The sequence below is a fragment of the Colletes latitarsis genome, chromosome 1 (assembly GCF_051014445.1).
Source record: "Colletes latitarsis isolate SP2378_abdomen chromosome 1, iyColLati1, whole genome shotgun sequence".
Classification (NCBI taxonomy): domain Eukaryota; kingdom Metazoa; phylum Arthropoda; class Insecta; order Hymenoptera; family Colletidae; genus Colletes; species Colletes latitarsis.
Window position 1 is genome coordinate 36,541,899 of NC_135134.1, and position 19,472 is coordinate 36,561,370.

At 31.4% G+C, this 19,472-nt stretch overlaps 1 protein-coding gene across 4 annotated transcripts in view; it reads left to right on the plus strand.

Moving 5' to 3' along the window:
* Window positions 1–19,472, plus strand: part of LOC143343449 (protein couch potato) — a 401,571-nt gene that overhangs the window by 281,767 nt on the left and 100,332 nt on the right. For all 4 annotated transcript variants that reach the window (XR_013079967.1, XM_076768370.1, XM_076768360.1 and 1 more), the window contains exon 4: window positions 17,670–17,732. Coding sequence is in view for 3 of the 4 variants with exons in the window: in XM_076768370.1 (XP_076624485.1) it covers window positions 17,670–17,732 (63 nt within the window). In the remaining variant the exon portion in view is untranslated. The remainder of the gene's footprint in view (window positions 1–17,669; window positions 17,733–19,472) is intronic.

Below are 19,472 nucleotides of genomic sequence, written 5' to 3' on the forward strand. Positions count from 1 at the left end.
TCAGTTTCGAGAAAAAAATTCCTTACCGAAAATATAATTTCTGGCCAGAAATGTCTGCCCGAATTTTCATGCGAATCTTTAAAACGTCATAACTTCTGAACTGATTGGACGATTTTAATGTTTAAAAAAGCAAACTACGCGTATTTTGATGGAGAATATGTACAAATCGCAAAAATATTGGAAAAGTTGGTCCTTAACCCCACAAAATGAGAAAAACTCCATAAAAATAGTCCAATATTCAAACAGCCATAACTCCCACAATTGTGAATATATTTCAATGAAACTTTTTTCTGAGGTAGAGCTCATGGATACCTACAAAAAAGTATTAGACAACTTTTCTGTAGGGTGTTAAATAAAATTATCAAAAATGAAAAACGAATTTTTAAGAAAAATCGACAGGGGGTAGGTGCCTAAATTTATCGACGACAAAAAAAATTTTTAATTAATTCTGAAAAAATTATTTTCAGTTGCGAGGGTCAATTACAATCATTTTTGGTGAATAGACATACTCCCGAATTCCTACACACTTTCGAGAAAAAAATTCAGGAAGGTGGATTTTTTCGGCGAAATTGAAAAATTTCAAATCATTCTCAAAAAATTATTTTTAATTGCAGGGGTCGATTACAGTCATTTTACGTAATGAGGGGTCATTAGACGTATCCTCGAAATCCTATCCACTTTCGAGAAAAAAATTCGAGATTTGAAATTTTTCGACAAAATAAAAAAATTTCAAATCGATCTGGAAAAATTATTTTTGGTTGCAGGGGTCAATTATAATTATTTTTGGTGAATACACATGTCCCCGAAATCCTACCCAGTTTTGAGAAAAAAATTCCTTACCGAAAATATAATGTCTGATCATGAATGAATAATTCCCCTGAAATTTCATGTGTTTCTAATCGTTCTGAAAAAATTATTTTCTTTTACGGAGGTCAATTACATTCATTTTTGGTGAATAGATATATCCCTAAAATCCTACGCACTTTCGAAAAAAAATTCAGGAAGGTGAACTTTTTCGACGAAATTGAAAAATTTCAAATCGTTCTCAAAAAATTATTTTTAATTGCAGGGGTCGATTACAATAATTTTTGGTCATTAGACTTACCCCTGAAATCCTACCAATTTCGACAAAAAAACACCCTGTATAACCGTCGAAACAACTTACCCCTGGAATTTCTAGCCCCGATCTCCCCTACTGTTGCTTGACGATTTACGGATCGTTGTGACAAATTCTGACGAATTTCTTAAAACAAGATTGGCACTGTTGAAATGATTTAAGTTTAAAATATTGAAACAGCTGTCTCTAAAATATTTTAATATTAAACTATTTAATTTTCAGCCCCGTTTCAAATATAGTGTTCGTCATTACCGCGCTTGTTGTCTAACAAAAAAACTCGTAATGTTACAAGACCTTTTTCAATCTTCCTTCTTCGTTGAAGGCTGCGTAAAATTACCAGCGACCTATATTCCGAGTACTACAAGCTAAAGAACTAAAAATACAAACGAATTAATTATAAATAAAGCTGATCCATCAAAAACGCCAGCTCATTTTACTCGTTGATTCGTTCTCTTTGATCGAAACCAATTGATGTCGATTCCACGAAGCGATGGAGAACACGACGATGTAGAGTGCTTTACCGTGATCCACAAATGATTTCACAGATTCTAGATTTTGCATCTTTTATATTCCATTCCTAGTGGAATTCCCGAACTCGCTCAAACAGAAACAACACTTTCCACTCTTACGTTTTATGGATCCGTATGAATCTTGTCATTTAGCGTCACTGATGCTGACTGACGCGACATTTATGAATGTCACTTTTATTCCAAGTTCGCGCATTTTTCTCTGTGCAAGTTTCACTTGTCTCTCGAGGAATCTGCGAAAATCCGGTAGAGAATATTTGTCGTTCCACGGCCAGTGATACCAGCTGCATTGCTGCAAATACGTACCATGAATTCACAAAATTGTCCACCGAAAGGAAATGCTCAATTTACAGTTAAACAACTATTCGTTAACATCTAACTGTTCCATAGCGATCTGACCTTTCACAAACAAATTCTGTTTTGACATTTTCCTGTTTTAAACAGATAAAAATGGAGATCTGCATTAGCTTCGAGACTGATTGATAATTATATGGATTATTATTTCTTATTACTACTTTTAATTTGCATATATTTTTTTAACGTTAACGAACCGATAATAAATCCTCGAACTTGTAAACGACATAATTTTTAAATATTTCAAGAACTATTGAAAATAGAAAAAAAAGTGTCGAGTATAAGAAAAGTTCAATTTTTACGAGCAATTACAGTGTCTGCGTAAAAGGTTCAACAATTTATAAGCGGCGACATTTAAAGAAAAGTTATTCGCGCCATTTTTGATTTGATAACACTCAGACTTTGTGTACCAACTCGTTAGAAACAAACTTTTGGAATTTTTAACTAAACATGTGTAAATCTGCATGTATAGTTCGTTTTTGAGGTACAAGCTATCATTTTTATGAGCTGATTGTTTCAAAATAGATGAAACGCGTTTAGAAATACTATTCAAATCGATTGTAGATCGAGAACGCCACGTAGTCGATCGGTGAGGGCGCCACCTTGATTGGTTAGTACGTCTTGCGACACTTAAGAGATGTATCGAAATACACTTTTCTTATTAAACTAAAACTATTTCTTCTTACTCCTGCTACGTACCTCATCAACAAATACAACTCTTTGTTCTGTTTAATTAATATTCAGAAGAAAATATACTCCCTTCTTTTACTCCGATGCTAAACCAACACTTGAGTTTGAAACAAGGAGCCTCGTTTAACAATTACGCATCTTTTCGCCGTAGACGTGCAATAAATACAATTTCTTCCAGGTTCCAAAAGTTGCTGTTTCTCAAGGAATCCCGGCGTTCATTTCCTATTCTCTTTGCTTCCGCTCGAAACGTCCGAAACGAACAAGAGTAAACTTTAAATAAAGGAAAAATGAACCTCGTTCGCGAATTACACCAATTTGCGTTGCAACAGTGGGACAAATGCAATTTATTCGTACCCAGGTAACAGACGAGTACAGGGTAAAAATAATTTATCCCATTTGCATGTACTTTTCGAAACTTTTATTCGTCGCGACTGCAGACGTCTTCCCGAAGACACGAAAAACGAATATTGTAAAAGGCGACTCCTCCTCGATTCGAACAGTCTCGCGTGTTTTCTACGAACATTGTTCCTCAAAAATGCCGCGCCAGTCGGCGACAGTGTAATTTTCCAACCCTTCGATTACGTGGAATTGCACGCCGAACAATACCTTTGCGACGACATGCATAATCGCTTATGTGCACTTTTCCACGGTCGAGCTCGCGTTACACGAATCTTTTCCCTTTTGTACAGGGTGTCCAAAAAGGTCAGGGTCAAATTTATGAACAGATGAAAAAAAGTCCATATAATCTTATGTTCCAAAATGCTTCTTTTAAAAAACATTCACAAATTTTTAACGATTGTTACGATAGTTGTAGAATATTTCAGAATAATTATAGAATTCTTTCGAACGTTTTTAGCGTATTAGAAACAGCAATCGTATCGTATTAGAATAGCTGATTAAAGAAATAAATCTATTTCAGCCATCATTAAGAAATTGTTGAAACAAAAGAAAAAATATTATCTTCGTTACTTGTTAGGTCTGGGTTATTAAAAACAGCAATTGTGTCGTATTAGAATAGTTGGTTAAAGAAATAAATCTATTTCAGCCATCATTAAGAAATTGTTGAAACAAAAGAAAAAATATTATCTTCGTTACTTGTTAGGCCTGGGTTATTAAACACAGCAATTGTGTCGTATTAGAATAGCTGATTAAAGAAATAAATCTATTTCAGTCATCATTAAGAAATTGTTGAAACAAAAGAAAAAATATTATCTTCGTTACTTGTTAGGTCTGGGTTATTAAAAACAGCAATTGTGTCGTATTAGAATAGCTGATTAAAGAAATAAATCTATTTCAGTCATCATTAAGAAATTGTTGAAACAAAGAGAAAAATATTATCTTCGTTACTTGTTAGGTCTGGGTTATTAAAAACAGCAATTGTGTCGTATTAGAATAGCTGATTAAAGAAATAAATCTATTTCAGTCATCATTAAGAAATTGTTGAAACAAAAGAAAAAATATTATCTTTGTTACTTGTTAGGTCTTATTGTTAAATTCTACTGAAAATGACAGAAATTAGTTGGTCGAAAGTATTAATTTTAATAAAGACCTACTTGTATAAATTCATAATAAAATTTCTTTCAATAAATAAGTACTTACACATTTTGTTTAAATTTCATGTTGTAAGTTAACTAATTTGAACGAAATTGGATCGTACAGAGTGATTTATAACGCCAAATTTAGGTAAATTTTAGATACTGTTTAAAAAATGGTGATTATAAATATTGCTGCGTAAAGCTTCGACTGTAAATAAAATGCAATTTACAATTCAGAAAAGACCTGTTTCCAATAATTAACTAATGATTAATTTACAGTCGAATTTTATTTGCTGTTTGTGTTATTTATAATTCTCGCTAAAGCAATACCATTTAAAGCATTAAGAGAAAAGAGATAAATTTTACACATTTTAAATAAGTCTATTTGTTGTATCGTGTAATTGTTATAACAACTCTTATCGAGTCTCAAAACATTAGTTATTTATTTTACTAGTCTCGTTCAAGTAAAAAATTTTTGGAAAATAAAACATATTCAAATAATATTCTATTTAATAATATTTATTTGAATTGGTTCAAATTCTATATGAAGAAATTATTCGAATTATTACTTAGATTTAAACTGGAGCAACTAATTGTTTAATATAACTAAATTACAGTTCGAATGAAAGTATATTAATGCACCAGTGAATTAACTATTCATTTATATTTATCATTTACTATTCACAATCAATTATACATATCAATATAATATGGACACATTAAATATATAATCGTTCAGATCGATGCAGAAGAAGGTTTTTCTTATAGACCCACTTCTGTGAGAGAAATAATTTAAATTCGGTGACAAGGAATAACTAAACACATTCATTAATTTTATGATATGAAAAAGACAGTTTATACAATTTTAATGTTTTGCTATATTTATTAAACTCATTTCCCGAAGATACTTTGTATATTTTTAGTTTACTCTGTTTACTTACTGATTTAGTATCATTAACGTTGATTTTGTTTAACTTTACTTAAAACAAATTACAAATAGAAATAATAACTTTGTATAAATGTCTATTTTCTTTTTCTCATTATAGAGGATGTTTGGCCACCTCTGGAAAAAATTTTAATGGGAGATTCTAGAGGCCAAAATAAGACGAAAATCAAGAATACTAATTTGTTGAAGGAGGCTTCGTTAAAAAGTTAATAACGTTTAAAGTTCCGCTCGTACTGAATTTTTTTCTAGAAAGTGGGTAGGATTTCGGGGGTATGTCTATTCACCAAAAATGATTGTAATTGGCCCCTGCAACCAAAAATAATTTTTTCAGAACGATTTGAAATTTTTTTTTTCGCTGAATTTAGGCACCTTTTACCCTCTATCGATTTTCCTTAAAAATTCATTTTTCATTTTTAATAAATTTGTTTGACGCTCTACAGAAAAGTTGTCTAATACTTATTTGTACGTATCCATGAGCTCTACTCCACAACTAAATTTCAATGAGATACGTTCATTATTATAGGAATTATGGCCGTTTGAAAATGACACCACTTTTATGGGGGTTTTGTCACTTTACGGGGTTAGGGAACAACTTTTTCAATATTGTTAGAATTTCTACATATTCTCCACTAAAATACGCGTTGTTTGCATTTGAAGAAATTAAAATCTTCGAATTCGTTCAAGAGTTATGATATTTTGGAGTTACATTTCTGGCCAGAGATTATATTTTCGGAAAGGAATTTCTTGCTCGAAAACGGTTAGGAATTCGGAGGTATATCTAGTCACCAAAAATGATTGTAATTGATCTCTGTAGCCAAAAATAATTTTTTTATAATGATTTGAAATTTTTTAATTTCGTCGAAAATTTTGTCCACTTACTCAATTTTTTTCTTGAAAATGGTTATGATTTAAGGAGTATATGTATTCACCAAAAATGATTGTAATTGAGCCCCGTAACCAAAAATAATTTTTTCAGTATGATTTGAAATTTTTTAATAACTTTTTAATGAAAGCTCAGAAATTGATATTCTTGATTTTCGTCTTATTTTGGCCTTTAGAATCACCCATTAAAATTTTTCCCAGGGTTGGCCGAACACCTTGTATGTATTTGTATTTATCAATATTACCTTAGTTTAATATCTTGTATTTCTATTCTGAATATTATATTAATATAAAAATTAATATTACTCTTTTATTCGATATACATGTAAATATATTTATAAATTATGCTTGTAAACTTTATAATAAATACCAAACCTGCAGAGTCTATAACGTATTTTCATAACCTTGTACAAGAAAACAATTACTTTAATATTTTAATAAATTAATTCGATGCATAGAAATCGATTATCAATTTTAATCAGGTAAAATTCAATCCAACATGCAATTCAATCTCTTGCAATTTTAATGTGCTGTGCATCCGTCATATTGAAACTAGTATATTTCGATCCTGTGAACGATCCTTAATAAAATGAGCTCTCGCGATCCTGAATGACATAATTCCACGTTAAATGTTTCCGGTGTATTCAAGGAATATTAAAATAAATATCTTGATATTCGGTGATCGGGATGACACTTTATTTCAGATTATAATTTCTATTTTCATTCTCCATAATTTTCTATTTAACTGCATTTAAAAAGAAGAAACGATGATATTGGACTCTCAATAAATGACCTCAAAAAAAAAAACATATAAAACTGTATGTTTATACATATGTATGCTCTTTCATGTAATTTAACTTTATTCTAAACAATTTTTTTTTCGTATAGCTACAAGCAGCAAAAATATTCTCGTTAAAAAGATCCATCCTTTATGTGCATTTAATCAATTATGAATAATTCAAAATGGATCAATTAATTTTTTTTAGAAATTTCAAACCTTTTGCAACCAAAAGCATGCATTAATTCACTGATAACGATGACGATACTTTCGTGAGATAGATTAAAAGTATAGTGGATTAAACAGTTGAGTTTAGCGACGTACAAAAACATCAAAGAAAGAAACATGAAAATGGATTGTTCTACGGACAGCGCACGAAAAACTATTAACCTACATATACAACCACCACGATGAACGTATTGATAAAAATGGGCAGGGCAAACCAGTATAATACGATCAGGAATTCCGTGTCCGATAAGAACTCTAGGAATGCAACGTGTCACGAAATGAAAATCATATACACAGTTTATCGCAAATTACGCTCGAACCAATGGAAGGAATCGATGTGTGCAGCAAGGGCAAAATATTGTGAACGATACTATACAAGATTGTACCGAAGAGATACATGTAATCATAAAATTAAATTTTGACTACTGATAAGGACTTTGCAATACTAAAGACCAGATTTCGCAAATTGAAACTATTCGAACGATCGTTTCCAAGGAAATGGCGCTTTAAAAAAAGAAACAGACCAATTTTACATAATTGTTTTAACAGATCAGGACTTCATTTTCATTTTTTTCTTGTTTGTTTATTAATTGCAACGTTTCTAATACGAGGACCTTCAAAATCTATACAGGGTGTTCGTCCACCCCAGAGAAAAATTTACATGAGCGATTATACAGGTCAAAATAAGACGAAAATCAAGAATACCAATTTGTTGATGGACACTTCGTTAAAAAGTTATTAACGTTTAAAGTTCCGCTCGTACTGAATTTTTTTCACGAAAGTGGGTAGGATTTCGGGAGTATGTCTATTGACCAAAAAAAATTGTAATCGACCCCTGTAACTAAAAATAATTTTTTTAGAACGATTTGAAATTTTTCAATTTCGCCGAAAAAGTCCACCTTCCTGAATTTTTTTCTCGAAAGTGCGTAGGATTTTAGGGATATCTCTATTCACCAGAAATGATTATAATTGACCTCTGCAAAAGAAAATAATTTTTTCAGAGCCATTTGAAACACATGAAGTTTCAGGGGAATCATTCATTCATGATCAGACATTATATTTTCGGTAACAAATTTTTTTCTCGAAACTGGGTAGGATTTCGGAAATATATCTATTCACCAAAAATGATTGTAATTGACCTCCGCAAAAGAAAATAATTTTTTCAGAGCCATTTGAAACACATGTAATTTCAGGGGAATCATTCATTCATGATCAGACATTATATTTTCGGTAACGAATTTTTTTCTCGAAACTGAGTAGGATTTCGGGGGTATATGTATTCACCAAAAATAATTGTAAATGACCACCGTAACCAAAAATAATTTTTTCAGAATAATTTGAAATAATTTAATTTTTTAATAACTTTTTAACGAAGCTTCATTCAAGAAATTGATATTCCTAACTTTCGTCTTATTTTGGCCTGTAAAATCTCCCATTAAAATTTTTCCCATGGTTGACCGAACACTCTGTATAATCAAAAAATACCAATATGATAAATTACGAATGTACTAAAATATAAGGTTGCAAGTCCATTTATTCGAAATTGCAGAAGCATAGGCAGCATTCATTTTAATTATAGAGTGAAAAATTCCTTTGTCGCGCCATTATACGTTTCGTGTCGCGATAAAATTTATTTGCAAATACTATCAGATCTTTAGAATATAATTTTGCAGAACAGTAGCAAACTCCATTCGGTTGCACGCAGACGGATTTCCCGCGGGTTCGAATTTATCAGATTTTGATTCTACAGGGACGATAAGAATTTATAGAAAACGGAGTATCTAGCTTGAGGATCGTTGGCAAAGCCAGCGTTATCATGGAAATAAAACGAACGCGAGACTTGGTCAACAGATAGCCAGCCCACTGTTAAGTAAATTATCTAGTTAGAAATGCATGGTTTTTCAAATTGTAAAATATGTATTGAAAATTATAGTATAATAATTTCTCACAGATTCTGTCCTTCGAGGTTATTTTATTTAGTAAATACATGTTATTTCGAAATTAATAATAATAATAAGTACATACCTTCAATACTTATGATTCATAATAAACTAATCTGTTTCGATCAATTTAATAAGGCATATTATTAATATGTTTAATATATTTAAAAAATTTATTTACTTAGATATTATTATATTTATTTAGATATGTTCAACGTTGTAAAATAAATATTTATATTAAAATTAAAAGAGAAACGTTTAGACTATTTTATCGTATTGATAAACTGTATTTTTGTTATTGTTAAACTTGAACTACTGATTTGTAGTGTTGAGTTAAATTTTTATATTTAAAATAGTATTTACTTTTAACGAATAATCTGTAATTCTCTGCGCGACAGAATTTTGAAACACCATCCGCTAGGAACTCTCGCGTATTTTACTTTACTCGCGGTACTTGCTTTGGATAAATGAAATCGCCTCTCAGTTTCCTAGCAAACGTTTATCGAAGCGAAACCCTGTATCGATTCTGGTGGCAAATGTGTGGAAATTTCTTCCTCAATGTCCCTTGGAAACTAACACTATGAAAGGGCCGTTGAACGGGCGATTCGTTTCCTCATGAATTACAGGCTTCTCGAATCACGTCTGAGGAAACCGCCGGAGAACCTGCGAGTAACATCGAGCCACGGAGCCTATTCAGTTACCTTTAACCATCGAAAACTGATTTGTCCTTTGGAATATACAGTTTGCATCCCCTATCATAACATCTCACGTATTTCATTTTCCCGCATATTACGATAAACATAGGCGAACGACGACTACAGTTTTTATCGATCAATGGTCGTACATCTACCACTATTTCTATACATTATCAATAAATTGTGGTAATTTATGAAAATTAATCATTAATAGAATGAAGTGGTAGCTTACCAGAGAGTAGTCTCACCCCTTCAATATAATAATTCGTATCTTACACTAAGTATTTCAAATATTTTTGCATATTAAGTGCGTTTTGTAGTTTTTTGAAAATTTAAATTTCCCATAAATGTGTTCGGTCACTCCTGAGAAAAATTTTAATGGGAGATTCTAGAGGCCAATATAAGACGAAAATCAAGAATACTAATTTGTTGATTGAGGCTTCGTTAAAAAGTTATAGAAACATTTCCGTCCACACAGTATATTTTCGGTAAAGAATTTTTTTCTCGAAAGTGCGTAGGATTTCGGGGGTATATCTATTCACCAAAAATGATTGCAATTGACCACTGCAACCAAAAATAATTTTTCCAGAACGATTTGAAGTATTTTAATTTTGTCCACAAACTTGTCCATCTGTTCGAATTTTTTTCTCGAAAATGAGTAGGATTTTGGAGATGTATCTATTGAACAAAAATTATTACAATTGATCCCCGCAACCGAAAATAATTTTTCCAGATCGATTTGAAATTTTGTTTTTTCGCCGAAAAAGGCACCTCCACCCTTGTCGATTTTTCTTAAAAATTCGTTTTTCATTTTTAGTGATTTTGTATGACGCCTTCCAGAAAAGTTGTATAACACTTTTTTGTAGCTACTCATGAGCTCCACCGCCATACTAAATTTCAATGAGATACGTTCACTATTGTAGGAGTTATGGCCGTTTGAAGATTGGAACATTTTTATGGGGTTTTTCACATTTTCCAGGATAAAGGAACAAGTTTTCAGAATTTCTCAGAATGTTTACATATTTCTAACCAAAATACGCGTTATTTCCATTTTTAAACTGTGAAATCCTCCAATCCGTTTAGAAATTATGGCATTTTAAAGATACGCATGAAATTTTGGGGAGACATTTCTGGCTTGAAATTACATTTTCGATAAGGAAGTTTTTTCTCGAAAATGGTTAGGATCTCGACGGTATGTCTATTCACCAAAAATGATTGTAATTTACCCTTGCAACCAAAAATAATTTTTCCAGAACAATTTGAAATATTTTAATTTTGTCCACAAATTGTGCATCTGTTCGAATTTTTTTCTCGAAAGTGCGTAGGATTTCAAAGACATGTCTATTCACCAAAAATGATTGTAATTGACTCCTGCTACCGAAAATAATTTTTCCAGAATGATTTGAAATTTTGTTTTTTCGCCGAAAAAGGCACCTTCACCCTTGTCGATTTTTCTTAAAAATTCGTTTTTCATTTTTAGTGATTTTGTATGACGCCTTCCAGAAAAGTTGTATAACACTTTTTTGTAGCTACTTATGAGCTCCACCGCCATACTAAATTTCAATGAGATACGTTCACTATTGTAGGAGTTATGGCCGTTTGAAGATTGGAACATTTTTATGGGGTTTTTCACATTTTCCAGGATAAAGGAACAAGTTTTCAGAATTTCTCAGAATGTTTACATATTTCTAACCAAAATACGCATTATTTCCATTTTTAAACTGTGAAATCCTCCAATCCGTTTAGAAATTATGGCATTTTAAAGATACGCATGAAATTTTGGGGAGACATTTCTGGCTTGAAATTACATTTTCGATAAGGAAGTTTTTTCTCGAAAATGGTTAGGATCTCGACGGTATGTCTATTCACCAAAAATGATTGTAATTTACCCCTGCAACCAAAAATAATTTTTCCAGAACGGTTTGAAATATTTTAATTTTGTCCACAAACTTGTCCATCTCTTCGAATTTTTTTCTCGAAAATGCGTAGGATTTCGGGGATATATCTATTCATAAAAAATAATTGTAATTATTCATTCGTGATGAGACATTATATTTTCCGTAACGAATTTTTTTCTCGAAACTGGGTAGAATTTCGGGGGCATGTGTATTCACAAAGGTGATTATAATTGACCCCTGCAGCTAAAAATAATTTTTTGAGAATGCTTTGAAATATTTTAATTTAATTTTTTAATAACTTTTTAACAAAGCCTCAATCAACAAATTGATATTCTTGATTTTCGTCTTATTTTGACTTCTAGAATCTCCCTTTAAAATTTTTCGCAGGGGTGACCGAACACCCTGTATATAATCGTTTGTCATTTTTCAATTAAATTCAACAATTTTGTCAACAGTAACAAGTCACGAAATAAAATACATAATCACCTATATTTAAATTTACTGTAGATTCCAGGAAGTCTTTTTTAACAAATTGTTCACGGTTATTGAAGGAGAATCAGATTAATACAAAATTCAATAAAACGTACCGCCTGCGTGAATATTTTCTAAAAGGGGCGAACTATTTTTATTATTATAATAGTTATCAATCGAGTTGTTGAGGTGTTGAGCAAATAAGTTTAATTTATTGAAAGTGTTAGGAAACGAATTTACAATCAGTGCCGCGTAATTGTATCAAGTGAAGTAATTTTATTAGTAACCAAAATGTTCTCTTGTCTACCGTAATGATAATTGATTGTCTGTTATTATTCTTCCTAGTTGACATGATTTATATGATTTGTATTAATATATAATATCGATTTAACTCTAAAAGAAAGAAATCTTTCAAGTATGCCCAACTTCACACGTGAACTTAATGACGAATTAATAGTTTGTAAGATACGAAAGGTATACACTAATCACAATCAGTCGATTAACAGTAACAACCAATAACTTGATTTATAGTTAGTCGAAAAACCGGAAATGTCTAAGAGTTACTTGGAATATTGAATATAATAGTGAATCGTCGAATACAAGTGTAAATCTGAATCTCTCGTTTTCTTGGACGTTTCCATTCATTTACAATTTCGTGTAGACGTATCACGATGGGGGTGAATCGTTCTGATTCGGTGACTCTCCGCCTGAATCTTGTGTAGGGGATGGTCTCTAAAAGGTGTCAATCTCCAAGGTAGTGGTCACCTTCAGATAACGCCAGTACGAAATTTGGGAATTTCCTTCTCCCTGAATCTTAGCAGGTAATAACGTTATGAAGGGCTTTGATTCTGTTAAAACATGCTATCAGTTAATCCGATGGCAAAAGGGTAGTTGTCGTTGGAAAGTGAATTGAAAGGCGAAAAATGTATCAATCGCTTCATAAACTTACTCCTGCTACAGATCCCTTAATCTTTTACATTTTTACTATTAACCTTTCTAATAAAACGGTTTTATTGTACGAACCTTGGTGCCGTGAATTTAATAGACACGAAACATTTATAATTTTATGATTTTAGTTTTTCTAATTTTGATCATATTGAACCCCAATGTTTATTTCGCGCCATAACACGAATATTTATACTTTGTACTGATATTTTATTAAGAATAGAAAAACAGCAATTGTGTCGTATTAGAATAGCTGATTAAAGAAATAAATCTATTTCAGCCATCATTAAGAAATTGTTGAAACAAAAGAAAAAATATTATCTTCGTTACTTGTTAGGTCTGGGTTATTAAAAACAGCAATTGTGTCGTATTAGAATAATTGGTTAAAGAAATAAATCTATTTCAGCCATCATTAAGAAATTGTTGAAACAAAAGAAAAAATATTATCTTTGTTACTTGTTAGGTCTTATTGTTAAATTCTACTGAAAATGACAGAAATTAGTTGGTCGAAAGTATTAATTTTAATAAAGACCTACTTGTATAAATTCATAATAAAATTTCTTTCAATAAATAAGTACTTACACATTTTGTTTAAATTTCATGTTATAAGTTAACTAATTTGAACGAAATTGGATCGAACAGAGTGATTTATAACGCCAAATTTAGGTAAATTTTAGATACTGTTTAAAAAATGGTGATTATAAATATTGCTGCGTAAAGCTTCGACTGTAAATAAAATGCAATTTACAATTCAGAAAAGACCTGTTTCCAATAATTAACTAATGATTAATTTACAGTCGAATTTTATTTGCTGTTTGTGTTATTTATAATTCTCGCTAAAGCAATACCATTTAAAGCATTAAGAGAAAAGAGATAATTTTTACAGATTTTAAATAAGTCTATTTGTTGTATCGTGTAATTGTTATAACAACTCTTGTCGAGTCTCAAAACATTAGTTATTTATTTTACTAGTCTCGTTCAAGTAAAAAATTTTTGGAAAATAAAACATATTCAAATAATATTCTATTTAATAATATTTATTTGAATTGGTTCAAATTCTATATGAAGAAATTATTCGAATTATTACTTAGATTTAAACTAGAGCAACTAATTGTTTAATATAACTAAATTACAGTTCGAATGAAAGTATATTAATGCACCAGTGAATTAACTATTCATTTATATTTGTCATTTATTATTCACAATCAATTATACATATCAATATAATATGGACACATTAAATATATAATCGTTCAGATCGATGCAGAAAAAGGTTTTTCTTATAGACTCACTTCTGTGAGAGAAACAATTTAAATTCGGTGACAAGGAATAAGTAAACTCATTCATTAATTTTATGATATGAAAAAGAATTTATACAATTTTAATGTTTTGCTATATTTATTAAACTCATTTCCCGAAGATACTTTGTATATTTTTAGTTACTGATTTAGTATCATTAACGTTGGTTTTGTTTAACTTTACTTAAAACAAATTACAAATGGAAATAATAACTTTGTATAAATGTCTATTTTCTTTTTCTCATTATAGAGGATGTAAAGGAATATTTATACTTTGTACTGATATTTTATTAAGAATTACGTATTGTAGGCTCCCACTTGATTCGTGGAGCCCAGTTATTTAGTAACAGATAAGTTCAATATCTAATTACAAATACTTTAAATTTATTAACAAATATATATATACTGGTGTTAACAATTAACGTATATAAACGTTTCGTAGATTTCTGATATCTAATCCGTACTAATTATGTTCTAACTGTTCCATGTTCTTGTGTAACTTTTCAATGTTCTGACCGTAACTCTTAAGTGTTCTGTTCGTAACTTGTAACGTGATTATATACTGATGTCAAATTAGGGGGAGATTCTATTAACCAATCAAAACTTTGCCCATCCCTCGTGGGCCAGTCCTCCCGACACTCGAAATCCCATTGAGGGTTGTACGGGGATGGGCGTTCGCGGTCCCAAGGGGCAGGTAAATGGGCCCAAAGTCCAGTGATGACTTGTTGGCTAGGCACCCACAAACTAAACGTAGCAAGGGCAAGGAGAGAAGGTCTTTCGCGCCTCCTTATTTCTACTGGAGAGACCCGTTCTGACGTCACACTGCATAGTAGTAGGGTTTCCATAACCACGAGAGATACATTTTTGTCCTATTCACGGCTAGTATTTTGAGCGTACGATTACGCCAACGCCTCTCAGTCCTTGTCCTATCCTACTTTGTCCCTATACGTTTCGTTCACGTCCTTTGTCACGCGATGGAATTGTAGTTGTGAGCGGCTCAGCCAATAATGACAATGCGTGTGAGAGCAGGCGTCGGTATTACGCTACGGCCAATCAGCGTGCCTAGCCAACAAGTCATCTCTGTATAGTACGGTGTGCTTAACACTAGATTTACGGGCATTGATAGCACGTATATTTATTGATACCTCTCATGTTGACGATTACCTTAAAATACGATTTTTCTTTTAATTAGAATATGTATTCATGCCATTGCATCAATCAAATTCAACATAAGTTGTTAAAAAATAATATTTACGCATTCTGCAATTTTAAATATGGAATCTGACATCCGTCAAATTGACGGCTTCCGTAAATCTAGTGTTAATGGCTTAATGCAGTGTTTCCCAAAGTGGGTTCTATGAAATAATTTTGGGGTTCCGCGAGACAAGTTGTGATATAACATTAAAATAAGATTAGCTGCAATATTTTCATAGAAACGCATTAAAATATTAATCAACTATTAAATTAAACTATTAAACAAATTCAGTCAAATTTTCTTGTCAAAGGCATTATTGTTTATCTGTCCTTTCAAAGTCGGAAAAAATTTCTTAAGGGTTCCACAAGAAAAAAAGTTTGGGAAACCCTAGCTTAATGGTATGTCAATTCCTTTTGTAGAATAAGGTACATTGTCAGATTACCAAATCAAGTAATTTGAGTAATAGTGAACTAAATGGCGTGTCCTGTAAATTTTTGGAATTCCGAACACATACAGGGTGTTCGGCCACCCCTGGGAAAAATTGTAATGGGAGATTCTAGAGGTCAAAATAAGACGAAAATCAAGAATACCAATTTGTTGATGGTGGCTTCGTTAAGAAGTTATTAACGTTTAAAGTTCCGCCTATACTGAATTTTTTTCTCGAAAGTGGGTAAGATTTCGGAAGTATGTCTATTCACCGAAAATGATTATAATTGACCCCCGCAACCAAAAATAATTATTCCAGAACGATTTGAAACTTTTCAATTTCGCCGAAAAATTTAGGCACCTACCCCTGCCGATTGTCCATAAAAATTCGCTTTTCATTTTTAGTAATTTTATTTGACGCTATACGGAAATTTTGTCTAATACTTTTTTGTAGGTACCCATGAACTCTACTTCAGAAAAAAGTTTCATTGAAATATATCCACAATTGTAGGAGTTATGGCTGTTTGAAAATTACACCATTTTTATGGGGTTTTTCTCATTTTGCAGGGTCAAGGAACAACTTTTCGAATATTTTTATAATTGTTACATATTCTACACTAAAATACGCGGCGTTTGGCTTTTTGAACATTAAAATCGTCCAATCCGTTCAGAAGTTATGGTGTTTTAAAGATTCGCATGAAATTTACGGGAAGCATTTTTGGTCTGAAATTATATTTTCGGTAAGGAATTTTTTTCTCAAAAATGGTTAAGATTTCGAGGGTATGTCTATTGACCAAAAATTATTATAATTGGTCCCTGCAATCAAAAATAATTTTTACAGGACGATTTGAAATTTTTCTTTTTCACCAAAAAATTTAAGCACCTACCCCCTTTGTCGATTTTTCTTAAAAATTCGTTTTTGATTTTTAATAATTTTATTTTACGCCCTACAGAAAAGTTGTCTAATACTTTTTTGTATATACCCATGAGCTTTATTTCAGAAAAAAGTTTCATTGAAATATATTCACTATTATAGGAGTTATGGACGTTTGATGATTGGACCATTCTTATGGGGTTTTTCTCATTTTACGGGGTCAAGGAAGAAGTTTTTGGATATTTTTAGAGTTTCTACATATTCTTCACCAAAATTCGCGATATTTGCATTTCGAAACATTAAAATCCTTCAATCCGTTCAAAAGTTACGACATTTTAAAGATTCGCATGAAATTTTGGAGTGACATTTCTGGCCTGCAATTATATTTTTGGTAAGAAATTTTTTTTCTCGAAAATGGTTAGGATCTCGAGGGTATCTCTATTCACCAAAAATGATTGTAATTGACCGTCGCAACCGAAAATAATTTTTCCAAAACGATTTCAAATTTTTTTTTTTTTTTTTTTTTGTCGAAAAATTTCACACCTTCTCGAATTTTTTTCTCGAAGGAGGGTAGGATTTCGGGGATATGTGTATTAATAAAAAATGATTGTAATTGACCCCCGCAACCGAAAATAATTTTTCCAAAACGATTTCAAATTTTTTAATTTAAATGTTAATAACTTTTTAACGAAGCCTCCATCAACAAATTGGTATTCTTGATTTTCGTCTTATTTTTGCCTCTAGAATCCCCTATTAAAATTTTTCCCAGGGGTGGCCGAACACCCTGTATAATAGATTAAGAGTTGCAGAAATATTTTTTAAAACGATACACAGTAGTCAGTTTGACGTGTGTGTTCTGTTTGATTTCAGCCGGTGGGATTCGTGACTTTCCACACAAGGGCTGGTGCGGAGGCGGCGAAGCAGGACCTGCAGGTAATAGCCCCTTTCTTGGCGTAATCGAGAGAGAAAATGTCAGGCTCCTCGGTTCAACGCAAGAGCTCCCGAGGGCTCCCTTACAGTTAGACATATTCTATATATACATACACACGCGTACAAACATGGCCCACAATTCTATTTCCTATATTTTTTTTAATTTTTTTTTTTTATTTTTTTTTTATACATATATATTATAAAATTACACCCTGCCTTAGATTCCAGCTGGCACGGGTTAATGCTACGTAGCTCTTTACCTATCAATTATATACACACGTACACACTTTCTCTTTTTGTGTTCTCTGTTTATATATATATATATAAATATATACATCTTCTGTTTCTATTTTTACATTAGCTTCTTCCTCTTTTACTTGGGTCGAACAGTAGTAAAATCCCTTTTGTATACGTACCAAGACCGTACTGTAATAACGCTGGTTGCACCGTGTGACATTATCGATATATGGTGTTGTTTTGCCTCCTGATAAGCGTGGACACCCCTACACTTTCCCATTTTCTCTCTTCCACCACCGAGTATCCGGGTTTCATATCTTACGTGTGTATTTGTATAAGAGGTCAGATTTGATCTTGTACGAATACATTTTTATGTACCGCCAGTGATGTACGTATATGATATATGTATACGTACCCACGCAGTTGGCGTACCCAGAAATTTAGGAAAGGAGATGCAACTAAAAATTAACGGAAACCAATATGTCGCTATACTTTCTGACAATTTAGAAAACTTTAATTGGAAAAATTGGAGACAAAATTTATTTAAAACTAGATTCACAAAACTCGTCAATTTCAATTTCGTCTCAGATTCCATGTATAATGGTATAAAACTCATAAATATTATTTGTTAACGATTAATGTTTATAACGATACGTGTATGTACCCTAATTAAATGATCGCATATTAACGTTACTGCCAACACGACGGATTTTAATAAAAATATGTGCAATCAATGTCCGTAATCTAGCGTTAATATTAATTTTTTGAACGAAACGTAGATAATAATATTCGATCAGTTTTTAATTCTTATTTATTTTTTAATTTTAATATTAGAATACCGTGAGGAACTAAAATATTCAGACACTAGGATGTATTTCGATTTTTTATTGTGTAAATTAATTACTTTAGTACTCTGTATTTTATTTTAATATTTGTTGTTATCGATAGAAGCTAATTTTCCAACTCTAGTGCTCGAAATATAGCCCCAAACGTGATTCAGTATTTCGTTCGAACGACTGCACTTTTGAAAAGCGATTTAAAAAAGAATGAAATTTATCAGCTTCGATTCAGATGGACATAGTGTGTCGGTTAGGTTTAAACATTGTATATTTTGAGTCAACTTCGGAATAAAGATAATTATATAATTTATAAATATGAATTTAGAAAAGAAATTAGAAATTATTTAATGAATTTTTTAATTTAGGAAAGAAATTACGATAATATAATAGTAAAAGAAAGTTGAATATAAACTAATGTGAATTTGTTGAACTTGAAACGAAATTGAAACGAAAAGGTTATTTTGCAAACTTCTCAATATACAAGGCGTTCGTTTAAAAACTTTAAATCTGAATATCTCGAAAACAACACATTTTCAAGGTTATCTTCTTTTTTTTCTTAAATAGAAACTTATATTTTTATTTACAGATTTTTATTCTACTCAAACTTTTGTATGAAACATTTTTTTATCAAATTTTATCTTAGAAGGATATTTAATAAAATAACAAA